Source organism: Ochotona curzoniae, unplaced genomic scaffold (genome assembly GCF_017591425.1).
Source record: "Ochotona curzoniae isolate NIBS_2020 unplaced genomic scaffold, NIBS_Ocur_1.0 contig_1, whole genome shotgun sequence".
Taxonomy (NCBI): domain Eukaryota; kingdom Metazoa; phylum Chordata; class Mammalia; order Lagomorpha; family Ochotonidae; genus Ochotona; species Ochotona curzoniae.
Window position 1 is genome coordinate 39,491,109 of NW_024464918.1, and position 27,289 is coordinate 39,518,397.

Here is a 27,289-nt window from a genome sequence, read left to right on the forward strand (position 1 = left end):
GCCTTGGGGTCCCTGTCTTGTAGGGTACATGTCACTGCTTGCCATGCCTGCTTTGTTGGAGAGCCAGTGCTGGTCCCTGAGCCACTAGGGCTGGCCATGAGACCACCTCAGCGCCCTCTGGGCTGCAAGTGCCATGCCCCAGGGGACCAGCATAGGAGCAGGGAAAGGGAACAGGGCTCTGTGCCAACTGCCAGTGACCCAGGCATCATCTGGCATGAAGAAGCAGGTGCAAAAGGGCCAGGGCAGCCTGGGACTCACGTCACAGTGGGCTGGAGGAGCATGGTGAGGTCTGAGAACAGTAACCCCTCACCTATACCATCGGAGTCACCTGATACCTCTTGGTGTCAGGCCAGATCCTTCCTTGCTTTCCTCTTTCAGGGAGAATAGCTCAGACACTGGAGCCTGGCATAACTGGGTTCTAATCCTCGCTCCTCTTCTTCCTAGCAGTGTGCCTTTGGGCTGAAGTATCCTCATCTTTAAAATGGGCATATTAGAAGGGAGGGTTACACCATGAATGCCAAGTGCCGAACCCAATGCCTGGCACCTACTGGCTACTAAGCAAAGAGTCATTTTTGTAACAACTCTTGCCTAGGGAGACAAAAGTGAAACATCCCATGTCAGGGGTGTGGAAACTTATTAAAAAGCCCTGCATGGACAGGAGCTTGTGGTAGGAAGGTGACGTAGGACCAGGGTCCCATTTTGGAGGATGGGATGCAGGGTGGCCCTCAGGGCTGCTTCTGGTAAAACTGCATCTGGTTGGACCGCAGAAGCTCATGGGTCTGAGGCTTCAGGAAAAGCACACTGTCCTAGGGCCTGGCTATAGAGTTGGCTTCCACAGGATGCAGTTCTGTCCAGTGCCAGGCATTTGGGAACCATGCAAGAGTTAGAGCAAGTCTTCATGAACCATGTGGTCTGCCCATTGCTGTGCCTTGTACAAGCCACTAGAAACAGACCTTCTCTGGAGTTCATCTTCAGGGACAGGTTCCACCTAGTCCCAGGGGACCCAGGACAGTTACTGTCCTACTGCCACTGGCTAATAAGGCAGTGATGCTGACGTGGAAGACAGAGAGCCAGGGTGTGGGTACCAGGGTGTGGGCGCCTACAGCAGTAGGTGCTGTGATGGTGGGATTCGGACCCTCTGGGCTCCTGCTGTCTCAGTGACTAGCTCTGCACCTGTGGGAGCGAAGCACCCAAAGGCCTCTGGGTCTTCCTTCAAAGCTGCATGGAGAATGATAAATTAAGAGGCATATTAAATAGGTAGGTCACCAGCAGAGACAGCGAGCCACGGAGGTCAGGGGGCTCCTATGGCTTCTTGCGGAGATAGTTGGAAGGGATCCAGCCTTCCCAGGAAGGCGCCCCACTCAGGACCTGGCAGAACCACCAGCCGCTGCTGTTCTTCTCCCGGACTTCGAACACTGTCCCTTCCTGGAAGCTGCTGGTGTCTGCGTCACCTTCGAAGTTGGCCACAGCCACGTATACAGAGTCCCTGGAGCTGTCGGCATTGGCGAAGGCAGTGGTGGTGGGCGCTTTCTCTCTGCCTTCTCCTGCTCTGCCGGCATCTGGCCGGGGACCTCCTCGCATGTCATCCTGGCTCCCTGAGGAGTTGGAGAGGAACGGTTTGGCTTTGGGAGGGACAAGCAAGGGGCGGCCTGGGCCAGGTACAGCCCTACCGTCATGGACTTCACGCTGTGGCCCTCTGACCTCTGGGAGGGGCCTGGAGGCTGAGGCTGATGAGGTCTTCTTGGGTGGGGGAGGTCTCCGGGGTGGGACCACTGGTCTCTGCTGCTGAGTTTCCTGGAGCGGGACAGGCACAGCCTTGGGCACGGGGTCTGAGGTCTTGGCTGACCTCAGAGGAGCTCTGCACACTGCCTCCTTTGGGTTGAGTCCCTCTGGTCTACCCGGCCTGTCCTGGGAACCTCCTGGGAGGAAATTTCGGCTGAGGGCTGCATCTTGAAGACCATCCCCGTCCACGGAGGCTTTCTCGGGGACCTTGGCGGGCCTGAGCTTACTCCTGAGGTTACAGATGTCCACTTGGTCTTCACCCTGAGGTGGCTCCGTCTTGGGGGAGGGAGCCGGTTTGGGCCTAACCTGAGGTCTGGACTTCAAGAAGGGGTTCTGGGTCGCGGCTTCTGGCTTCTCGTCGGGTGGTGGCTCGGCTTTGGACTTGGACACAGGCCGGAGGTTGGGCTTCTTCACCTCTTTGGCTAGCACCTTGTGGCCGCACTCCAGCCCCATGTCGTTCTTCAGCTGGAACAGCTTGCCTTTCTCGGGTCGGGGCTCCGGCCGCCTGCTGTCCCGGGTTGGAGGTGTGTGCTTGGCAGGTATGACGGGCAGGATCACACCCGGGGGCTTGGGTGAAGAGCCCCGGAGCTGCTCCAGCCTCTGCCGCTCGCGTTCCAGCAGCTCTCCTTCTGACTTAATGATGGACTCCTTGCGAGGAGGGAGGCTGGGTTTCTCCTCCAGATCTGGGTCGGAGATTTCTTCGTAGCCCGCTGACGCAGACGCGTCTGAAGATGCTTTCCGCAGGATGTCCTTCCCGCCCTTCCAGTCCTTGGACCAGGGCATTCCAAAGTCCATGGCACCGTGTGGTGCCTCCGGCAGGGGCCGCGAGGGCCCCACGGCGTCACCTCCTGCATTATTCTCCACGGCAGCCACATCCCCGAGCCGGAGCTGGGCCACCTCATGGGGCAGGGGAGCCAGAAAGTTGGGTCTCGAGGCATTGCTGGTCTTCTTGTACTTGTCAATGAAAGTGGCAGGGGCCCAGCCTTCTTTATCCTCAATCTGAATGTACCACCAGCCGCTCAGGTTTTTCTCAATCACCTGGAAGTCATGACATGGTGAAACACTCAGGGGGGTCTGGTGCCGAGACCACAGCATTCCAGGCTGTGGGAGAGCCCACCTATACTCCAAGCTCTAGAAGCTGCCAGCCACAGAGATGCTCCCATGTGCCAGGGTCATCTGTCGTGGGGTGCAGGGCCTTGCCCCACCCTGGATCCCCTCAGAAGCCATCCCCGAGATGAGGACTTGAGAACAGGTAGTTCATGGAAGAGAAAAGGTCAAGTAGAGAAAGTGAGCATGGAAGAGGAGGGCCAATCTTGAACAAGTCCTTTCTCTGGGTCACTGCAGTGTAATCTACCAAGCAGAGATGCCACAAGGATGGTGCCTTGGCAGGCACTCACCTCATGACTCGCAGCCAGCCCCTCCCACCACCGTGGTCTGCTTCCTTCTGTTGGGCCTGCGTATAACTGTAGGTCAACCCAAGGGGTTCAGGGCAGCAGCATGGCTGTTAGTTTAAAGAAGCACCCAGCAAAAGACGCAGATGAGTGGACTTGAAAAAGTGCATGGAAAAGGAAACTCAAAGGTAATTTTATTTTGGTGCAAAAGCTTTCTGAAATCCATGCACTAGCTATTTGAGGATCTTCCCTGATAGGCACAAATTTCAAAGTTCTGCACCAAAATAAACTCATCTTTTAACTTTTTACTTATTTATCTGTAAATGTTTGTCTATTTGAAAGTCGGAGAGAGAGAAACTCTTTCATCTACTGGTTCATTCTAGATTGACTGTCAACAGCTAGGGCTGAGCCAGGCCAAAGCCTGCTTCCCTGAGTCTCCTATGTGGTGGCAGAGGTACAAGCACTGCCATCAGAAGTGAGCTGGATCCAAAGTGGAGCAGCTGGGACACAAACTGACACCCATATGGGATGCTGCTGACACAGGACTGAAGGATTCATTTTATTTATTTGAAAGGCAAGTGAAAATACGGAGACAGGGAGGTAGATTCCATCCGCTGGCTTGCTCCCCCAGGGGCTCAGGCAAGGTGAAGTCAGGAGCCAGGAACTCCATCCTGGTCTCACACATCGCAGGGACCCAAGTACTTGGGTCATCGTCCACTGTTTCCCAGGCACATCAGCAGGAAGATTAGCTAGCTAAGTACATAAGATGAGTAGATGAGGACCCTGGCACAGAGTGGGCTCCTACACCGTCATCATCATCAGCATGAGTCTTGAAGACGGTCTGGAGGAGGAACTACGGTAGTTCTAGAATGCCGTGACTCCACTGCCATTCCGAAGGCTAAGACAATGTTGAGAAGAATCAAGAGGCACAAGCAAAGAGGAAAACAGAGCATATGGAATTTATTAGAAGAGAAGAACAGCTGATTAAGCCAAAAATGTCAGCGACATCCAGGGATCATTGGCAGAGCCTGTGCTGATGTCATCAAAGGTTAAAGCACAACAGCCTTGAGGATGGGAAACATTTGAGCTTCCTGGAGAAGAATGTTGGCTGAGCTTTTCACTGCCTCAGCTCAAGCAGAAACAAGACCAAGGGCAGAAGCAAATGAGGAGGGATGGTTGTGGTTGAGATGGGGGTGGGAGAGAGAGAGAGAGAGAGAGAGAGAGAGAGAGACAGACAGACTGTAAAACCTCCAGAAAATGGAAGGGGTCCACAAAGCCCAGTGGCAAGCTCTGGTCTCCAGTGCTGGAGGATGGCATGCTAAAGGGTACCCGGTTCACTTCTGGACCTTCTGAGCTAGGGAGTGACTTTGGTGTTGACTGGTAAGTGTTCAGCTGGCCAGCATGCTCTGACAATGATGTGTTTGCAGAAAGGGCTGGAAACTCATTGTTTTCAAGGAGAAAAAAAAAATCCATAATGTTTTCAGCACTCTGGGAGAGAAAGCCTTTATAACGTGCATGCTGGACTTCTGGTTTCAGGAAAGAGTGAAGCAGCGAGTGATGCACCCAAAGATTAGGAAAGCTGCTTCTGGTTTCATTAGCCTGGGGTGCCCCACTCTACACTAGACAGAAGCAAGGGGCTGGTTAACCCTTCTCTGGACCCTTTGTCTTGTTCTTAAGGGCCAGTAAGGAAATGAGAATGTTTACAAGGAAAAACAGTGAGTGCGAAGGCTTGGATCAGAGGTTTAGCTTAGCAGCTGGCGCCACAGCCCCTGAGCTGGTACTGGAATTCATAGAAGCAGACCAGCTCCTTGTATATGAGGGGATCCTCAAAAAGCTCATGAACAATGTATATTATTAAAAAAATATGCTTATATAATTTTTTTTTGCACTAAAATAAATTCATATTTGAATTTCATTCTCCATGACCTTTTGGAAGTCTCCTCACAGACTCCGACTGCGGGGCTACTTGACTGCCCGAATCTTTGTACACAGCACAACAACTAATACCACGAGAAGACAGGCAATCACTACAAAGAACTCACAAAGGAGGAAAGAGATCACGAGCAATAGGCACAAGACCTTAAGTAAAAACTAGTTAACATCCTTGCAGAGACAAAGAAGGGCATCACACTCATGGCAGATATATGAAACAAGAATAGGTGACTGGGAAAAAGAATCAAGAAACGCTGTTGAAAATGAAAACTGCATGGGTTAAATTCAGTGTCTGAACCACTAGCCTAAACACCTACTCTGGGAAGATTACTTTAAACTTGCAATTCGACACTGAAACCCTCCTTGCAGACACTAAGCTTCATGTGGTTAAGAAGTGGGAATGGCACTGGTGTTGTGGTTCAGCCGGTTAATTGGATGTCCGCTACACTGGCATCCCATAGAAGTGCCAGTTTGTGTTCCAGCTACTCCACTTTCAATGCAGCTCCCTGTTAATGGCCTGGGAAGGCAATGGAAGATGGCATGACAGCTTGAGCCCTTGTACTCAACGTCGCAGACCTGGAAAAGCTCCTGGCTCTGAGCTTTAACCTGGCCCTACCCTGGTCATTGCAGCCATTTAGGGAGTGAACCAGCAGATGCAAAATCTCTCTTTCCCACCTGGCTCTCTGTAATTCTCCAAATAAATAATTATATCTTAAAAAAAAAAAAGTGTGTGTGTGGGGGGAGTGCTGGAGTAATAGCATAGTTGGCTAAGCCTCCACCTGTGGTGCTGGCATCCCATATAGGCACTAGTTTGAGTTCCAGCTGTTATACTTCTGATTCAGTTCCATGCTGATGGCCTGGGAAAGCACCAGGGCTGGCCCAAGACTTTGGGCCCCTGCACCCGCGTGGGAGACCCAGAAGAAGCTCCTGGTTTCAGATCGGCTCAGCTCCGGCTGCTGCAACCATTTTAAGAGTGAACCAGTGGAGGGAAAATTTACCTCTGACTCTCCTCTCTGTAACTCTGCCTTTTCAATAAAAATAAATATGTCTTATCCATGCATCATTTTTTTCACAATAATATTGACCATGAACTTACTTAAGAACCTTGGAAAGTAGTCTCCTAGATGGTAATGCAGGGTGGATATGGAAGGAAACCAATGTGAACTGGTTTCTTGGAGGAGTAGGAGGGAGGTGAAGGGTGAGTTAGAGTTGGAGATGTTAAATTCAGTTAAAAAAAAAAAATAAAGGCCTTGAGTGCCTTGTCTGAGAGGGAGGGTAGATGATCAGCAGCCAGGCAAAGGGACGGGGGTTCCAGGCAGAGTGAGATGGGAAGAGCCTGCTGGACCAATGGGAAAAATAACAGGAGCTCCCAGCTCAAGATGCAACAATTCTGGGCAAGCTACCAGTGCTCAGTACCAGGCCCAGCACTTAGTCAGTGTGGGATGGGTTCCGGATATGCCCCCACCAAGTTCATATGTTGGGAACTTCATGCCCGGCTTCATGTGCCTTTAGGATTAGTTGCGGGCATGAGGTTCGGGCCTCCCTGGCAGCTCTCCTGGCTTGGGAGCTAGCAGCTGGGCCTGTAGCGCTGTGGGATGCCCTCTGCCAGGTGACGATGCAGCAGCAGGCCAGCGCCAGACGCTGACATGAGGCTCTAGGACTTCTCAGCACTGTGAGTCAAATCACTTCTGTTCTTTGGGCATTCACGGATGGACCAAGTGCTAACTGTGGCCTATTTGGCTGCTGCTTCTCATTTTAATTACATACAAGCCACACACACATCTACCTTTAAGCCAGGGGAGTTCCACAAAGGTGAACAACTTTGTACTGAGGTAAGAATGATGGCCAGAGGCCAGGCACAGCCGGTACACACCATGGGAGTTTTTTTTGCTACTCTTAATAGCTGCTCCCTGTCTTCAGAGGCTCATGACCCAGCTGGATGAGTTTATCAATTTAAAAAAATGCTGAAGCTGGTGCCAGAGTATAGCAAGCTAAGCTTCCACTTGCAGTGCTGGCATCCTATATGGGCATTTGTTTGGGTCCACCTCCAACCCAGCTCCCTGTTGGTGGCCTGGGAAGGCAGCAAAGGACAGGCCAGGTCCTTGGGTTGGTTGGTGCACCTATGTGGGAGATCTGGAAGAAGATGCTGGCTCTTGGCTTTGGACAAACCCAGCACTGGCCTTTGTGGCCACTGGGGAGTGACCAGTGAATGGAAGATTCTCTCTCTGTAATCTGCCTTTCATATGAAAATAAATCTCTTTTTTGATAAAAAGATTTATTTATTTTTATTGGAAAGGCAAAGATACAGAGAAAAGGAAAGACAGAGAGGAAGATCATCCGTCCACTGATTCATTCCCCAAGTGGCCACAACAGCTGGAGCTGAGCCAATCCGAAGCCATGAGCCAGGAGCTTCTTCTAGGTCTCCCACATAGGTGCAGGGTCCCAAGGTTTTGGGCCGTCCTCAACTGCTTTCCCAGGCTACAAGCAGGAAGCTGGATGAGAAGTGGGGCTGCCGGGATCAGAACCAGCACCCGTACAGACGCCGGTGTGTGCAAGATGAGGACTTTAGCCACTAAGCTACCGCACCAGGCTTCCAAATAAAGAAATTAAAAAAAAAAAAAAAAGCTTATTGAAAATCTGCCATAAGCTAGGAAACTGCTATCAATGGATACAGTTCCTGATTTTGAAGAGTTTATGTTCTAATGGAGGGAACAAACTACAAAACACCCACTCACCCTCCAGCAACCTACACACCTATGTAACCAACTGCTAAACAAAGGACCACTTTGGGACATCAGCTAAGGAAGGAAGCACCTGCTGCAAAGGTAACTGGCAAAGACATCGTGAAGTGCTGGCAGATGGGCAGAGGTGGAGGCAGGGATCTTAGAAATAGCCAGCTCCTAAGGATTCCAATTCCTGGTCTGTGTTGCTATCCCAAGACTTACAAGATTCTTTTTTGGGAGCTCAGGAACACCTTCCGGCTCTAAACCCAAGGAGAGAAGAGAAATGCAAGCTTGATGTTGGCCTTTACACAGGCAACTCGGCAGACAAGCAGAGGGAATGGGAAGGAAAGCAGAAGTGGGGTGGGGGTAACAAGGAGGTGGGAATAAAAGCAGCCCAATCTTGAGAGCTGGGGAATCCACCAGTGTTTTTCTGAGGCCAAGGGGAAAGAGGCAATGGTGCTAATGAGCCAGGGATTCCCAAAGCAGCTGGGCTCCTGAGAGGGGAAAGCTGCGGGAGGCGATCCCAAGTGGAGTGGGAGAGCAGGCCCACTCACCTCGACCTTCAGGCCCGCCTGGAAGCTGATGCCGTCGGGGATGGTGGTCTGGAACTCGGCGATGGTGTAGTACTCCTCTTCCACTTGCGGCGGGATGGGCGGTTTGGGCAGATGGAGGCCGCGAGGCTAGTATGATTAAACACAGGACTGGCTGTGATGGACTGCCTGAACCTGACACTGAAGCGGGCCAGGGGCACACAGTCACCCTTGAGTAGAGACCCTGGTATGCCTGGTCCCATTTTAAGAAACCAATTGGAGGGCCACTCAGATGGGCATCTCCTGATGAGATCCTGCGGGCCCTTCAACTTGAGGGTGACCAGAAAAAACATGCCATGACTATTTGGGGCAAGGTGATGTTCTCCACATGGGAGCTGGTGAGGACTGTGGAAAGAACATCTGGGTTGGAAATACTGATGATGGGGGCAAAACTGGGCAAAGTGCTCCCCTTCTGGAGCCTCAAGTTTGAATCCTTGTGGAATAAACACATCATTATCTACATTTTGGAGCTGCTGTAAGTACTAGTCAGCTAATGTAGAAAATCAGCAAGTACACTGGAATACAGTAGGTGCTCAATAAGCAGAAAACTTAGAAAAAGGCTAATTTTCCCAAGCAGAAGTTGGGCATCTCTTCACTGAAATGCCTGGAACTATTTGCATTTTAGACTTGGTTTTTCTTTTTTTTTTTTTTTTCAGCTTTTTAAATGTTTGAACCTATACAATGGGACATCTTTGGGAGAGTATCTAAGTCTAAAAATGCAATTAATTTGTCATTCATGCACACCTTACACACACAGACTGGGAATCATTTTATGGGGTATTTTAAATCATTTTATGCAAGCAACGAAGTTTCATGGTATGAAATTTTCCATCGGTGGCATCATGTGATTGCTCAAAAAGTTTCACATTTAACAACTTCTGTATTTTGGGGTTAGGGGTCCTCCCTGGCATGGGGTAAAAAGGCAGCCTCACAGATTTCACCCAGGAGGATAAAAGCAGAATGCTGGAATGACATCACAAGCTGCGTCCACCTCCCACTGAAGCTTGGACCACCCGCTGTCTGATCTGACAAGAGCCATGTAAGACAGTGACAGGTGGGATCAGCGGGCAGGGCCCAAGGCCTGACTGTCACAAAGACATGTTGGGACCTGGGCAAGTAGCTCGATCTTCTCGTTCTCATTTCTTCCACCCATTCAGGGGACCAGCGGCCTCATCCATTGTTGTGTGGACAGGAAAGAGAGTACCCCAAGAAAGAGCAGGGGTGTGTGAGTGGCCATGGGCATCCCCGACAGGTTGCAATCAACACTCCCTACCCCCGTCCAGCAGCAGGAGTGCACTTACAATAGTCATGTCCCGACGAGGAGGAGGTCTCTGCCTCATCTTTGGTGATCCTGCAAAGGAATGAGATCCCATTTTATTCCTGGGCAGTGGTCTACAGATAAAATCCTGGTGGCAGTAGCTGGGAAAGATCAGCTCCCTTCTGCAGAAACTTAGCCATAGCCTATGCCTGGGAGGGGAGGGCAGTTAACATGCAGCTGTGGCCCTGATCATGGGGACAGCCTGAGTGGCTTGTGTTTGCCTGGGGACTCACCTCCCATGCCTTTTCCTGGCTGTTTTCTATGCAGGCATGAGAGGAGATGGTGCAGGCTCCTGGAGCACTGCAATGGCCCAAAGCGTAGGCTTCAGAAGAGCACGGAGAAGGAGCTCAGCTCAGCTCTGGGGATGGACCCTTTTCTCCACTGATGTATACAGCAAGCCTAGCGTGTGCCTCCAAGGGGCAGCGGTACAAATGGCCATTGACAATGTTTGTGGGTCTTCTGGTACATGGCAGCCATGGGAGAAGTGTCACTGTGGCGGGTTTTGTGCTCTATAGCAAACTGCCTGATGCACAGTCACACTGATCCCTGGGGCTGATGACGACACGGATTTTCATTCTGGAGTAGGGCTAGCCTAGCTCTGGATCTCAGGATTACAAGTAGGACTCCACGGTGGGCCAAAGCCCTGGGCTCTAGGAGGCCTCTTTGGGTGCTGTGGTCCACCTAAAGGGGGAGCTGGACATTTAGGGTGCACAGCACAGTACTACTCCCTCAAATTATCCATTTCCCTGGGTTTCTATTAAAATAAACAACAGCAGAATTTTAGCCAAGACAGTGAGCTACCTATCTAGGCTCCATTTCTCAGACTCCCTTGCAGCTAGGTGTTTCCACGTGACTAAGTTCTGGCCAATGGGATGTGAGAGAAAGTGGAAGGTGTGTAGCTTGGGTTGTGCCTTTCATTTTTCCCTGCCCTCTTTCCTGGCCCTCCTGGCTTGCAGGCTGGACTCTCGGGTGAGCCATCCTGGGCCAGGTGGAGGAGAGCCATGCAAGTCAGACATAGAATTAACAAAATTTGGCAATGAAACTCTTGGCTGCACAGAGTTGCTCAATCATCTCTAGATACCTATCTAGAAATAATTAGCTAGATAATCTGAGCCACTGTTACTGGGTATATAAATGAGGGTGTTAGTGGAGCCTTTGCTTTGGCACCAACTTATATCCCAACAAAGACATGAGGATGTAGACATTTACTTGTCCTTCTGTGTTACCAGGAATGTCCCTGCACTGTTGGCCAGTATGTTAGAATACAGAAACACAGGGCTAGCCAGAAACCCTGCTGTGGCACATGAGCCAACACTGCAGTGCACATGTTTTCTCAGGGCAGTTAAGCAGAGAGGATGATGTTTGGCTGAGGACTCCAAAGGTCACTGCCCCTTGGCAGAGATGGCCAGGGACACTACACCTCTGTGTAGTAGAAAGCCCTTTCTCAACAGACCCCCACTTCCTTGGACAACCAGGACAGGCTCTTGCTGCCAGAGTCTTGGATGCGACCCAGATACCAGTGATGAACCTTGCACTCAGGTGTGTGGGGACCATAAAATGGCCAAGTATGCTGGGAGGCTTTGCAAGGCGAGAGGAATAACATGCTATAGTAGTGTACTCATGCTGGGCTAGGCTCTTCCTCTCCAGACTCAGAAATGGAGAAGGCATAGGTCCTACTTCGCTGGGTTCAAATCCCAGTCCCAGCATTTACTGGTTGGTGTTCTGGGACATGTCACCTCCTCTTTCTGATTCCTAAATTCTGTAGAATAAAACCAGGTAAGTCCTTTACGGGTGGCTAGGAGGGGCCAATGAGACTAGTTAGAAGAGGGTTGACACCTAGTAGTGGTGTGAGCATCAGGATATGGTGGAGAACCATGACCAAGGACAGCAGAGCAATGCCTCTTGACTCAGATCCTACAATTTGCTAGCTGAATGATCAGGAACACATTCCAGGGTTTTCTGAGTCCTTGTTTTCTAACTGAGGGTTGGTGGGGAAGGGAGCGGCGGTGGGTGAGAGGGGAGAGCAGGGACACTTCGCAGATAAGGGACATGAGCATGTAACCTGGTCCACAGTAGTCCCCAGGAGCTTTTGGGGGTGTGAGAGTCACTCACTCTGCTTGGAGTCCCCGTCGGGCCCTAGGCGGCCTTCGAACCGGCCATCTCTCTGGTTGTTGAGCAGCTCTTTCTCCCTGCCCACTGCATTCTGTTGCCTGGAAACACCATCTAGATCCAGGGCCCCGGAGTGGGAGGGTGAGCCGAGGCCAAGCTTCGGGGGTAGGGGTTCCCCACTACTCTTCTTCAGGTACGAGGCGGGGGCCCAGCCTTCTTTGCCTTGGTACCTAGGAGGAGGAGGAAGAAGGATGCTGGCCGCACTTGCTCTGCCAGGCCTCAGGGCAGCAGTCACACTTCCACTGTGAGTCAACTTCAGGTCCCCACAGCAGGAACCAGGGACTGCAACTGCCTAGGGCCAGAGGCCTGCAGTGACTGACTCACCCCCTCCAGGTGCAGCCTGAGGGCTTTCCCACCTGGCCCTCCTGGCTTGCAGTCTCCACTCACCCTGTCTTTGACCCCTCCAGCCTCCAGCTCCTGCAACCCTTGGCTTGGAAAGCTCCTTTCCCCACTCCTTCCTGCTGACCACCTGCTCATCTTTCTGGGATTTGCTTGCAGTCTTTCCTCCCTCCCCCTGCAAAGTCATGTTGTCTCCTACACACACTGTGACCCAGTACTTAGAAGGGGACACCTACAACTGTCTCCCCAGAGTGCAAGCTTCTGGGGGGTAGGAACGCAGCGGAGTCAAATGGCCAGGAGCAGGCTCACAGCTGTGCTGCAGTGGCAATCCCCTGAGCTGTCACGCAGTAACAATTATGAGGACCCGTGGCACTAGGGCATTTCCTTTGTCAGCTCTGTCCTAAGCACTTAGAGCTACTGATGGGATCAAATCCAGCCAGCCACAGTGGGGAGCCATTGCAGGCTGAGTAATCCAAAAGTCTGAAGTTCCATGTGCTCCAAAACCAACATTTGGAGTGACGGCCTGAAAATTCCACACCTGACTTCAAGAAACGGGGTGCAGGCGCACTAAAAATGTCATAGATCACTGTCTTCAAAGTGTGCATGAGATAAAGATGGATTTTGTGTTTAGATGTGGGTCCCATCTCCATAATAGCTCATGTGTATTCAAATATTCCACAATCTGAAAAAAAGAATGTGGAAAAAAACCCAAAAAATTCAAAACAAAAAAGCCCCTTCTGATTCCAAGCACTTCAGACAAGGGACACCAAAGCTGTATCAAAACCTCTGTGTGCGGCCCAGCGTGAGGGCTCAGTTAGTTAATAATCCCCTTGCAAGTGCTAGGATCCCATATGGATACCAGTTCATGCCCCAGCTGTTCTACTTCCCATCCAGCTCTTTTTTTATGGTCTAGGAAAGCAGCAGAGAATGGCTCAAGTCCCTAGGATCCAGAATCTTCTGGCCCCTGGTTTCAGACTGGCTCAGTTCTGGCCATTTTGGTCAGTTGGGGAGTGAACTAGTAGATGGAAGATCCTTCTCTCTGTAAATCTGCCTTTCCAATAAAAGTAAGTAACTCTTAAAAAAAATCTATGTGCATATATGTTTGAAATTATTTAGCTATTTATTTGAGAGGCAGAGATCTCTCATCAACCAGAGCTAGGCCAGGCTGCATTTAGGGGCCAGAAAGTTCTCGTCTATATCTCCTACGTGGGCAGGGATTCAAACGCGTGAGCCATTACCTGTTCTCTTCCCAGATGCACCCGAGCAGGAAGTTGGAATGAGAGAAGAAGTGGGACTCAGACCTAGCTACTCAGACACGGGGTGCAGGTGTCTCAAGTAGCATCTTTAACTGCAGTGCCAACACCCACCCTGAGATCTGTTTTAAAAGGAAGCAGACTGCAGCAGAGAGGTTGTGTGTTACACAAGATTACAAGCTGGCCTGCAGATTCCAACCTAGGCAACTGGGCCGCTGTGCTTTGTGGCATTTTCCCAGCAGCTCCAACTCCTGGCACAAAGCTAGGCGCAGGCAGGCAGGGCAGGACTCTGTCCCTGTTGGTTAACACCCCTTCTGTGTGGGAAGGAGGCAGGTCAGGGCTTGACCCAGACTAGCCAGAGATGGTCATCATAGAAGAGTGGAGTGACACCCTGACAGATCAGCTCATGGTTCTTCCATAAAGGAACTCATTGAGTTTAATGCTCAGCTTTCTTTTTTTTTTTTTCAAGATTTATTTATTTTTATTGGAAAGGAAGATTTACAGAAATAAGACATAGAAAAAGATCTATCTGTTGGTTCACTCTCCAAATGGCTGCAATGGCTGGAACTGAGCTGATCCGAAGCCAGGGGCCATAAATTTCTTGGGGTTTCCCACACGGATGCAGGGTCCTAAGGCTTTGGGCCACCTTCCACTGCTTTCCCAGGCCACAAGCAGGAAGATGGATGGGAAGTGAATCAGCTGGGACACAATTTTGGCACCCATATGGGATCCCAGTGCTAGCAAGGGAAGGATTAGTCAACTGAGCCACTGCACCAGGACCTAACGGTGAGTTTTCTGCATGGCAAAATTCTGCACAAAAGCAATGACCAGGGGCCAGTGTGGTGTCATAACAGGTTAAGTCTTTTCCTTAAGCATCAGCATTGCACAAGGCACAAGTTTTAAGGGCCAGCTGCTCCACTTCAGATCCGGCTCCCTGCTTTCCCTGTTGCCTGGGAAAGCAACAGAAGGCGGCCCAAGTTCTTGGGCCCCTGACCCACTAGGGAGATGCAGAAGAAGCTCCTGGCTCCTGGCTTCAGCCTGGCCCAGCTCCAGCTGTTGCAGCCATTTGGAGAGTGAAGAGCAGATGGAAGACCCCTCTGTCTTTCCCCCTCTCTTTCTGTAACTCTGCTTTTTGAGTAAATAAATAAATAACACAGCTCATGTGAGACTTCTGCAGTGGGAGACCAGCCTTGCTTCCTGGTGTGACTGCACTCTGCGGTTTGGTGTGCTAGCTGCACTTATTCACCGACTGCTGTGAAACCGCAGCCCCCAGCCCACCCAATCAGAGCAGGAGGCAGTGCGCGCACCTGATCTTCCACCAGCCTTCCAGGTTCTTCTGGATAACCTCCACCACAGCCCCCCTGAACAGGTCCATCTCATCCTGGTCACGAGCTGTGTACGGATAGATGACCGTGTACTTCTCCTCTGCAGGGACAAAGACAGGTTGCAGTAAGCGCAGGATGCAGGGCGGTCAGGGCAGGCTGTCTGTGACCCAGGCCAGGCCCTTGTGCGAGGTGGGAAGGTTACTATGCACCCCCAGGTCCCCAGGCAGGCCTGGGCAAGCAGCAGCATGATGCACGACAAAGGGTCCATCCTCAAGTCCCCTTGCCATTCCTCCATGTCACGTTCATCCTCACCCTTCTTAAAGCTGCGTGTCAAGGTCATGTTCTGGACTACCTTATCCACTATTCTATCCTCTTGCCTTGACGGATTTCCACCCTCTGGTTTCAGGACACAACCTCTGAGTGATTTATTTTTACCTGGACTTACTCACGGTGTTTCACTACTAGGATTCTGAGTGGCTGTTTAGACAAAGAGCAAGACCCGCAGGTCTGGTTGGCGCCACCTTGCCGATCTCACCAGTGGAGAGTTCAAGGTTTCAGGCTGAAACTGCTATCATGAAGGGGATAACCGGTGTTGTCACTACCAGGCTTGTAACTGTGGGTTTTGTTTTACATGAATGCATTCAAGCCCTGCATCTAACTATGCCTGAAGCTTCAATTTCCATCCAAGTGAGTGGGCTGTAAGTCACTCGGTGCTGAAGCCATGCTCCTCCCTTCTCCCTAAGAGCGGCCTCCAGCTGTGTCCCCCACACAGCAGCTGGCCCAGGAGGCCTGGCTCATCGTCACATTCAGGCATGGCTCTCTAGAGAGTAAGGAAACAGCTCAAACATGGATGTATGTCCCGGAAGGACCAGCCCGTGAGACAGAGGGCTTTCCTGCTATGGTGCTTTCCTGCTATGGTGACGTGTCAGTCTCTGAGGGACTGTGCCAGCTGTGTCCTAGTGGCAATGACTGGGAGGCCGGTGCAGGCCCCAGCTCTCTGGAAACACCCTTCTAGCTAGCTTGGCGCCTTGCCCCTCTGTGCAGACAGAGGCGGAAAAGCACACGGGGTGTTTATTTACTGATTGACTTGGCCCGCCGACCTGCTTGGCGGGGCTACGCTGACTCAAGCTGCACAGATCCGGCATTCACCCTGACCAGCTGTGTCCTCCTTGGCGGAAGCTGCCCTGGGCTGGGAGAAGTGGGTGAGGGGTGGGGGTTGGGAGTAGGGGACAGTTCCACCCGGCGGACGGATGCATGGAAGTTCTGTTTGGTCTGGTTGGGAGGGGGAGTGCTGCCTATATCTTCAACTGGAGTGTAGTCAGTCCTACTGGCCTGGAGCTCCTGAGACAGATCTTCCTCTCCCTCTCTGGATTCTCCAGCACCCACGAGACCACTCAATGAATGCAAGCAGAGTTCAGGGTACGAGACCTTAGGGACTACATCATGGGTGTCTTCTGAGGTCCCCAGCCTTGTACCCCACTGCCCTTTTCCTGCTGGCCCTACTGGCCTCTCTCCATGTGGTCTGAGCAAGGCATAGCCCATCCCTTCCTGGAGGAAGTCGGTGGTATGTGTGACCCTTGGATGGGTAACTAGGATTGGCTTCACAGTGATCCTGGGCAGAGGAGTTGGTGCCAGTCTGGAGCTCGGGCTGAAGGAGTAGCTCTCTCTTTGGGGATGATCACCGGAAGTTGTCTGGAGCTCCCGTCATCTTGAAAGGATGCGGCCAGCAGCAAGGCCGAGAACAGAGCAGCAGGTGGAGGGTCAAGGAGCTCCAGATCTTCACTGCATCGCCAAAGTCATGCCTAAGTTAGGCCTGCTCTGGGCTCCTCAGCCATAGGACTTTCCCCTTTTCTGTCTCACCTGGCTGATGGGGGCTTCTTTCCCTGGCACTCACATGTACCCAATGAACAGAACAGGTTCCCCGGTATGATTTTTGAAGCTGGGAAACTTGCCAACCTTGAGGCCCAGACACACCCGGCCCAACCAGGCTGGCTCCTCCCACAGCCACATGCCAACCGTCACTCCATGAGACACACACAACACCACTGGTTTCCTCACATGCAGCAGGCACGGGCAGTCCGAGAGCTGGGCAGCTCATGCAGATGCAGGGACCCGGCTCCCAACACCACATGGGGAAGGAAACGCCGAGGCAGGCACCTGGGCGCCAGCTGATAGCATTCAAGTCCCCCAGAGTCCGGCGGCAGCCCGCGGGCCGAGGCAAAGACCAGTACCTCCATGATACTGGTGGACAGCATGTGGAGGGAAGGGCAGAAGGCAGAGGTAAGAAGACAGCACTCCTGGGGCCTTGCAATAAGGGGCAATCTGGCAGAGGATGCGTTATTTTGGAGTCTATCCCAAGCCCCAGGTAACTTAGAAACACCCAGTTCCTGAGTATTCACCTTGAACTTGTATGAAGAAACCCATAACCTATGTGGGGTTTTCAAGCACTTCATGGGAAATACGTAGTATGAAAAAGCACTGCATGCATTTCACAATGTTTTGTCCCATGATAATTTACCATTTGATCCCATTTTTCATGAACTTTTTGAAGCCATATTTCCATTTTCAGTGGGAGCTTCAAGAGGTTAAGTCATTGGCCCACGATCACTTGCCCACTCAATGATAATCAAGTTCTAGAACCACTGTTTAGAAGAGAAAGAGAATGCCTACTGCTGGTGTGGAGGGAACTGCCACTCAGGACACCTGGAGGCAGATCCGCGGCAAACGGAAGCCTGTGGGGCGCAGTGACAGCAGTACCCATGTTGGCGCCTGGACAGGGCCATTTTGCCCAATAGAGATGGCAGAGATCCTTCCCCAGCAGGGGTTGTGTGCCTTGCCATGAGCAGAGGCAGTGCCGGCATCCCGATACCAGAACGCGTCTAGGAGGGAACAGTGAGTGTGGACAGGAGGCAGGCGGGGGGTGGTGGGAGCTGGTGTCTGGAGGCAGAGGTCGCAGAACAGGACAGGAGAGGAGGAGGTGGCCCTGTCAGGGCTGTGGTCGCACACGGGCTGCAGTTCCTTCCTACCTTCTTCCGGCTGTAGAGAGAACTCATCCTGCACGCCGTCCTGTCCTTCGAGACAGGTGGCAGGGACCCAGCCTTGCTCTTCAGCTGTGCTGACGAACCACCACCCTGGGGAAGAGAGGATGCATGGTGTCAGACTCCTGATCCAGTGCCCAACCCTGGGTCCGCAGGAACTGGCTCCAGGACACCAAGGTTCTAGGATGTTCAAGTCCAGCCTATCAAACGCAGAACAGAGGGCTTGGTCCAATAGCCTCGTGGATAAATATGGATCCCATATGGGCACCAGTTTGTAACCTGGCTGCTCCACTTCCCTTTCAGCGCCCTTTTTGTGACCTAGGAAAGCAGTCGATGGCCTAAAGCCTTGGGGCCTTGCATCCACATGGGAGACCTGGAAGAAGCTCCTGGCTTTGGATCGGCTCAGCTTTGGCTGTTGTGGCCACTTGGGGAGTGAACCAGCAGATGGAAGATGTTCCTCTCTGTCTCTCCTCTTCTTTGTATATTTGACTTTCCAATCAAAATAAATAAATCTTACTAAGCATGGGTTCCAATTTTTCGATACAACAAAATCAACTTATTTTGAATTTTCTTTTAAGGAAATACCCTCATGTTTGTACTGGCCGTACCCTGCGCTCTCCCTTTGCCTGCCAGGGTGCGCAGTGGGTGCTTTGTGGCTAGGGAAGCTAACGGAAGGAATCTCCTACTCCGCACCACACCCAGGCTTAGCTACGCTCTCTGCTTTCTTTAATTTCCTCCTTACAACTCCTCCTCAGGGAGGCCTTCTGCATTTGGCAGATGAACACGTGAATGGTCAGGTGGGAATCCCAGACCCCAACCCCAATCTCCATTACACCACGTTCTACCCCAGGCCCAACCTGTGCAGGCAGCCCGGGGGCCTCCGAGAGGGCAGCTGGGCCAGTGGACACAGGTGCTGTGTCAGTCCCTCCAGGGTGCAGCACTGATGGAACCTTCTGGAAGACTCCAGGGGTGACTAAAGGTAAATCAAGGCACAACTTTCCTGTGGAATGCTCAACTGTGTCTTGAGCCTCAGAATCAGCCAGTAACGTCTAAGCGAACAGGACACTGGTGAGCCGGGCCCTGTGGTACTGACCAGCATTGTTACCAATTGAGGAAACTGACCAGTCTGCACCGGTTCGGGAAGTTTCTGAGTTCCCGTTTTCCTGCCCCAGGGGCTCGGTGACAGGGTGGGCAGGGAGGTCATTTTTCCCACCTGACTCATTCTTCTCGATGATGTCCACCACCTGGCCCACACTGAGACTGATCTCTGAGCTTTCCTGCTTCTGGTAATTGGCCACCACCACATACTGCTCCAGCACCATGGGGTCCACCGAGGTCAGGTCACCTCCTGTGGGCAGGAAACACAAGCAGATGTCACATGCATATCCTAATATCCATGCATAATGGTGGGTCGGGGGCTCACTCCAGACAAAGAAGCTAGTGCAGGACTCAGGGCCAGGGTGACCTCACACATGCGTTCCTTTATTCACTTGTTTACTCAACTGTCAAAATACATCAGTGACGACGCAGGTGGGTGGGGTGTCTGTACTGAAGAAGCTGACTGCCTAGTGGGAAAGTTCACTTATTTCTGTTAGTCCATCTGCCAGCATTCATCCAAACATCCATCCATCCACCATCCTTTCAACCATCTTCCCATCCATCACCTATCCAACTAAGCAGGCATCCATCATCCATCCCAAGTCACTTGGCTGTGGAATCACGAAGGCATCGGTGGTGTTCTAGGTACTCTAAGGTGCTGGGATGCAAAAGGAGAGGACACAGATATGGTTCTCAGCCTCCGGTAACTCAGTCTAGGTGTGCAGACACTTGTGTAATATACATAAGTATCTAAGTGGTGTTGACTGAACAAGCAGGATGCCGGGGTAGTGACTGGAGGGGAAAGACGGTACTTTATTTTAAGCACACGAGTCAGGAAGTCCTCCCTAAGCAGCTGCCATACAGCAGAGACACAGATACTGCAGAGGGGACAAGTCATGGGGAGAATGGGGCAGGACCAGTACCGCCAGACTCTGATGGGGAAGTGCCAGGAGCTTACGCGACTCAAAGAGGGCTGGGTGGCTAAAGTCTGGTGGGTAAGAAAACGGTACTTACAAATGACAGTCCAGAGGTTAAGCATGGGTCACTCATGGCTAGACTGATATGGTCCAAGTAAGACATTCGGATTTTGTATATGTGTGTGCGTGGGAAGACATTTGGCATGGTGGCAAAGGCAGCACTTGGCACTACACCCTAAATCAGAATGTCTGCTTCAGGCCATGGCTATACCACCTTGGATCTAGTTCCTGGCTAAGGTAAGCTCTGTTAGGTGGCAGTGATGGCTCAATGATTTGAGTCCCTGCCATCCATGTGGGAGACCCGGATGGACTTCTATGCTCCTGGTCTGGCCCAGCCAGGAATCTGGGAGAATGAACCAGAGGATGGAAGATCTCTTTCAAATAAAATGAGAATGTATCAATAAAAATTTAACAACATCAAGTTTGAATTCTTAAGCAGAAGGCAAATTAAGGGTTTTAAGAAAGAAAGTGACATGATTTACACCTCTAACAAGAGAATTCTGGGATGCTTGCAATATCAGCATTCCATATGGGCATTGGTTCAAGTCCTCATTGCTTCACGTCCCGTCTAACTCCCTGCTCATGTGCCTGGGAAAGTTGTGGAAGATGGACCAGCTGCTCGGGTCCCTGCACCCACACGGGAGACCCAGAAGAAGCTCCTGGCTCCTAGCTTGGCCCAGCCTCGGCTGTTGCAGCCCTTTGAGTGTATGTGTGTGTGTGTGTGTGTGTGTGTGTGTAATGAATACACACAGAAAATCTTTCTCTGTGACTCTGTCCTTCATAGAAATAAGACAAATTTTAGAAAAATGATAGAATTCTGGGGGTACCATGGTGGTTAAGACTCTGCTTAGGAAGCTGGCACACTGGAGTGCCTAGATTTGCTGCCCAGCTCTGGCTCCTGACTCTGAACTGCTGCTAACACAGGCTCTGGGAGGCAGTGAGTGGTAGCTCAAGTTCAGGGAGTCCCTGCCTTTCCCAGGGAAGATCTGGATTAGGTTCTTGGCTCTCGACTTCAGCACAGTCTAGTCCTAGCTGTTGTATTTTGGAGAGTGAACCATTCTGTTTGTGTCACTCAAACACAAATTCAAAAAAAAGAGAGAATACTGCCTGCCACTTAGAGAATGGATCACAGTCTGGCAAGAAAGCAAGCTGGAGACCAGAGGGAGGCCACAGTTTTGTTTTTGTTAAGTTCCACTGCTGCCAGGCAGTTTTAGCACCTAATAGTGGCACCACTGTCCCCCACACAATTTTCAGGATCTCTGAAGAATGGACTGTTCTATTCACTTTGCATTAGCTCTGCTGATTGCGAATGGGATACTGGCAAAACAAGGGATGGTGTGCAAATCAGGAAAGCATGGGGTTTGCTGTTAGCAAGACACAAACCCAGGAAATGAGGAGGATGGAGAGTAAGGTTTAGATTCTGAGCTGATAGGAGCAGACCACTGGCTCGGGGAAGACACTAAGACCTTCGCAGGGAAGACACCCACAAAGCAGGGATGGCTAAGGCCCTGAGCATGACACGCCCTGTGCCTTCCAAGATGGGTGTGAATGCCCATCTGTCCAGAGTTGGCAACAGCCAAGCAAGCACAAGAATCATCTCTGCTGCAGTCACATAAAAGTCACTCAATTACAAAACCACAAGAAAGAACTTGATTCATCCCATGCATCTGAAGTTTTCAAACTAGGCTTCAGGCCATGTAGGTGTCACAGGAAGACACCTACTGGTGAGACGCAACATTGCAACCAAGCTCTATGAGTGCCTCAGAATTTCTTACCACAGTAACAGCTAAGCTTCAGCAGTTGTCAAAGGGTGGGATCAATGGCTCTCTAAGCAAGGGATGTCACTTTTGTGCAGGCCATATATGACAGCAGGAAGTGGCTGGAAGGAGATCTGACAGTGCGAGATGGGTTTTTGCCATAGTGCTGTAATGCTTTCAAATGGTACGGTATTTGGCTTCCCCCCCACAACCCTCGCATGGTGTTTTGAACTTTTTTTTTTTAAAGATTTATTTCGTCCGATGATTCACTCCCCAAGTGAGCGCAACGGGCCGATACTATGCCGATCCGAAGCCAGGAGCCTCTTCCGGGTCTCCCACGCAGGTGCAGGGTCCCAAAGCTTTGGGACATCCTCGACTGCTTTCCCAGGCCACAGGCAGGGAGCTGGAAGGGAAGCGGGGCTGCCGGGATTAGAACCGGCGCCCATATGGGATCCCGGGCGTGCAAGGCGAGGACCTTTAACCACTTGCGCCACCGTGCCGGGCCCGTTTTGAACTTTTAAAAATGATACACAATGTTAAAGTGGATTTTCCTTCCAGCAGCCCACCTATTGTCAGGCTTGTTCAGAGAGTCAGCAAATAAGGGACTACTTCTATCAGTGAAGGAACAGGTGTTCGTAAAATCATGAGATGCAATGGTAAACTGCAATGAGAAGATTTTGTTTTCTGCAGGGTGAGCAGATCGAGAGCACCTCAATCAGAGTCCACAGGAGGAGCTCGTCAGTCACGACTGGGAAGTGGCAGGGAGGGATAAGCCTTCTCCCACCAAGAGTTCATAAGAAGAACATTAAATCCCTTTAAAATTAAAACAACAAGGCAGGTTCTAAAATAAAGGAAGCGTTTAAAGGTCAGACATGGAACAAACTAACCCCAGCACAGGTGCTCTGTCTGAATGAAGGAGGGTGCTATTTGCCATCTGGCTGAACTATGAATACATCCGTTTGCCACCACCGCAGCTGGATGATGGGACAGTGGCCACTGCAAATGACAGTTTCTTCTCTTTTCAGACCAGCCTCTTCATCAGGTTAGAGCTGACAGGACATCAGTGTTTTCACAACCCACAGAACCGTCTCTTCCACTCACTGTGCTTCCAAGGGGAAAATGGCTTCGTGGTCAAAACCAGAAACTCAATGACCGGCCCCAGAGAGGCAGCTCCTCTCTGCTCTTTTCTAAGAAACATACAATTATCCCTCGGGCCCAGGGACTATTTGCAGCTTGAGAAGGACGCCATGGCCCTGGCCAGTACCTATTAGAAAGCACAGCTGTAAACAGACTGACTGGAAAAAGGCGGGCGTTCATTCCAGATGCTGTACTTTGACACAAAGGATCTGATGTCCATTCTTCTCAGAATGGCCTTGAGGGCCCACCAAGCTGACCGCAGGCTCTGTACCAGGGGGTACCTCTGGGGCTGAGGGTGACCACAGCTGCTGAGTTTGGAATGGCTACTGATGTGGCTTAGGGATACCTGTGTGTTTTCACTAACAGTGGTGGAGCTGGTCAGAAAAAGGGCAGTGAACCTATACGACTTCTGATGGGTCAGACACTACTGCAAGTGGCAGATGACTATAACCATTCTCAATTGACAGATGGGGAAACTGAGGACCAGAAGAGAAGGCATCCTCCCTTTTCACACCTGGGATCTCTGTCCTACACCTACTGTCCTATGCCCTCATCATATCCCTCAAACATTCCAGGATGCCAGGAAACGAAAGCAGTCAGTCTCAGAGGTCTTGAAGACCATACTGGCTGCAGGTGTTACGGGCCAGGGCCTCTGCAGCAGTGAGAGGTGACCTTGGGTGGCTGTAGTCAACTGCAGTTTTCTGAACTCTGGGGAGAATGCTATCATTGCTCTGGGTGATCTCCACTGCTTTTCTCATGTTTGCTTCTGATCACAGAGTTGTGTAGTTTAGGGGATGGGAGAATTGTTAGGCAGGAAGGAAACTGGAGAGTGGAAGTGAGTGTGGGGATTGGTTGAATCTGCATTTGTCTTTTCAGCCCAGAATGGTGGCTGCCTGAGAGGAGCTGCAGAGGCTGGACTCCCAAGCTGTGGACGCTGGATAGATGGCATATCCCAGTCTGCAGGCATGCTACCCCTTCAGTTCGGCACTGTATGTAGGGAAGGACCTAATCATTCTATAAGACACACAGTCCTCCTTCCTGAGCCCTTCCCAACACCTGAGAAGCACATGCTTGGCCACCACACAACTCTGCACAAAGAGGAATGCAGGTGTTCCTCCAGCCCCGCCAGGTGTGCTTAGGAAAATGTCTGTGCCCCTACTCAGTGAAGGCATCCTCAGGGGAGGACTCTAGGTCCCACCTACTTCACAATGTTTTGGTATAGAGTGAAACAGTGTCAAATCCTTTGGGGGAAGCAAAGTTGAACAGCAATGAACCAGCCAGACATCAACCCATCCATCCATCCATCCATCCATCCATCCATCCATCCATCCATCCATCCATCCATCCATCTATCCATCTATCCATCCATCTATCCATCCATCCATCCAGCATCAGCCATGCATCCATCAACCATCCATTAGTCTATTCAGCATTCATCCACCCATCCATTTAGTCAATGCATTCACTCATCCATCTATCCATCCATCCATTCAATCATCCACCCAGCATTAACCCACCCATCCATCTCTCCACCCTTACATTAAGTATCATGCATCCATCCAATCACATCAGCATACCTCCAGTGTGGAACTGAGGGACTGGCACACAGCTAGCTGGTGCTTAGTAGGAGTATGTTAGACATTGAATGACAAGCAGAAAACGGAAATATTCTTACCAGATTTCTTTTTCCCAATGTGCTCCCTGCATAGAAAAAAAGGGGGATGATGAGGAGAAGTGAGTTAGTACTTGTTGTGTATTGGGACATTACTTCATTAGGAAATGAAGATTTTCTATTCCGAATTGCCAGTGTATGAACAATCCATAGCAACCCAAGGGACCCGACTTCTGGGGCTTGCATGTTAGCTCAACTGGCTAATGCCCCACCTCCAAGTATACCATGCCAGGGTTCCTTATACAATTGTACATGAATATTACAAATCAGAGTGTAATGGGCATGGAACGACAGCTTAGTGGCTAAATCCTCCCTTTGCACATGCTGGGACCCCTTATGGGCAGATTTGTGTCTCAGCTGCTCCACTTCCTTTCTAGCTTCTTGCTTGTGGCCTGGGAAAGCGGACAAGGATGGTCCAAAGCCTTGGGAGCCTGCACCTGCATGGGAGACCCAGAAGAAGTTCCTGGCTCCTGGCTTCTCATCAGCTCAGCTCTGGTTGTTGAGGCCACTTGGGGAATGAATCAGTGGATGGAAGATCTTTCTCTCTGTCTCTCCTCTCTATAAACCCACCTTTCCAATGAAAATAAATAAATCTTACAGAAAAAAAATCATGGTGTATAGGGCACTTTTAAGTAAATGATTCCATGGGAATGGTGTCCTGCAGTTGGACTGGATTGGGATGGATGCTATGACAACAGTAGCATCAGCTACCATCCCTTGCCAGCAACCTGCTAGGTACAGAGCTAGCAAAACAGTCCAGTCAGAACCTGAACCCAATTGTTTATTATTATAAATGGAAATATAATTAATGTACCATAAAATTAATCTACAAGCATACAACTGGCTATTTTTGCATATTTTTGCATATGCACAAGGCCGTGCAACCATCACATTAATTTCCTAGCATCCTCATCATTTACCAAAAGAATCCCCATACCCACTCGTCTTGGTCCCCAGTAAACATAGACCTGCCTGTCGTCTCCAATGATCTGTGTATTCTGGTCACTTCCTAGCAACAGAATCATACAGTGCCTTCTTGTGTCTGGCTCCTTTCACTTAGCAAAATATTTTCAGTTTGTCCACATTGTAGCAGGTACCATATTCTTACTTCCTTCCACAGCTCAATCATATCCCATTGTAGGGGGATTCTATTTTGTTTATCTGTGCACCGCCTCATGGGTGCTTTGGGCTATTTCCACTTGGTGGCTGTAACAAATAACACATTGCTGAACACCTGTGCACAAGCTTTTGTGCCCACGGGTTTTCACTCCTCTTGGAGGTTCACAACTTGGAAGCCAAATTGCTAGGCCTACAGAAACTCAAGGTAATGAAGAAACTGCTGGGTGGTCTCTTCACTGTCTCTACCTGACACATGGATGCTCTAACTTCTCTGCCTCTAGGACAATGAAAGTGCTAACAAATGACTGCAAACAACCCTCAGGTGTGCAGGGGTGCCTTGATGGAGCTGGATCCAGCACTTCCTGTGGGCTAATGATGTTGAATGTCTTGTCACGTGCTTATTGTGAAACTTCTCGGGAGACACGTCTGCTCAGAGTCTGATTCTAAAGTTTGGTTTTTAAGTAGCATGGAATCACGCTCAGGGCAACTTCTGGAGAAGGAAGCGAGCCTGGGGCTGCAGCCCTGAGTGTCTGGAAGGAGCAGCAGGACCTGGTCCTGCAGCTGAGCTGGGCTGGCCCTGAGGTCCCTGGATCCAAGAGTCTGAACTTCACAGCCCACGTGTGGGGAAGGAGAAGGGCAAGTTTGGGAAATCCTTACTTGCTCTCATTGACCACTCGCTGAGTACTGGGTCCTTGACTGCATACACATGCAACGATCTACATTCTAGTCTCACCACAGCCCTGCAAAATAGGCATTCTTTCTACTTACGAAGTGGGGAGAGGCAGGCATTGGGCCTTGCAGTTAACAATGATCCAGACACCAGTGTTCCATAGGGGGATGCTGGGCTCAAATTCTGGTTCCTTGACTTCTCCCAGCTTTCTGCTAATACAAACTCTGGGGAGGCAACAGTAACTGTTGCTGTCACCCATACGGGAGACTCAGGCTGAGTTACCAGCTCCCACTTCCAGCCTGGCTCACCTTTGCTGGTGCGAGCATTTGAGGACTAAACTAGCACACGGGAGCTCTAGCTCTCAAATAAATAAACGAGTAAGAGTGAAATAAAAGACCCGAGGAAACAGAATCCCCCTCAGATACATGAGAATGCAGCTCAGTGGGGGAAGCAACGGATCCTTTTTTGACCAAATCTAATAGCCCACGAGATTGTGGGGAACACTGTGATTTGGGCCCCTAGCTCCAGGAAATTGCAGATCCCTACCTGAGGTTCCCACCCCTCACTTCCTTTAGGCCTCCCACTAACTCTATCCATGGGACAGAGCAGGTGATGTCATGTCATGTGAAGAAACTGAGGTAGAAAGGGAGGAATCATTGGCCTGCCCGGGTGGAAGAGCTGGGTGCTTGTCAGCTCCCTGCAGACATGGACGGGGTCTGACATGCCACCCCACGTCCTGGTGCCTGACACTAGGCCTAGGGATGAACAGTACTGGTCCTTCTGGCTGGACAAGGTTCATGGTCAGGAAGCCTTGGCCACAAGTAAGCCACAGGCACCAGGGAGTAAGCCAGTAAGTGTGACAAGGGCATGTGGGTTGTAGCACCTGACTCCTCCAGAGAGCCAGTGGTCGGTCACTCCATCCTCACTGCTCCCCTTGGGGGTATGGCCAGTCCCTCCATCACAGTGCAGAAAGTAGATGCCCGGAAGAGGTGGAGCTGG

At 50.9% G+C, this 27,289-nt stretch overlaps 1 protein-coding gene across 1 annotated transcript in view; it reads right to left on the minus strand.

Moving 5' to 3' along the window:
* Positions 1-691: 691 nt before the first annotated feature.
* Positions 692-27,289, minus strand: part of SH3PXD2B (SH3 and PX domains 2B) — an 87,368-nt gene continuing 60,770 nt past the window's right edge. The window contains exons 6-13 of the mRNA XM_040972259.1: positions 24,505-24,530; positions 19,074-19,208; positions 17,849-17,953; positions 14,805-14,922; positions 11,849-12,075; positions 9,720-9,769; positions 8,383-8,508; positions 692-2,820 (exon numbers count right to left, since the gene is read on the minus strand). Of these exons, the coding sequence (XP_040828193.1) occupies positions 1,303-2,820; positions 8,383-8,508; positions 9,720-9,769; positions 11,849-12,075; positions 14,805-14,922; positions 17,849-17,953; positions 19,074-19,208; positions 24,505-24,530 (2,305 nt within the window). The 3' untranslated portion in view covers positions 692-1,302. The remainder of the gene's footprint in view (positions 2,821-8,382; positions 8,509-9,719; positions 9,770-11,848; positions 12,076-14,804; positions 14,923-17,848; positions 17,954-19,073; positions 19,209-24,504; positions 24,531-27,289) is intronic.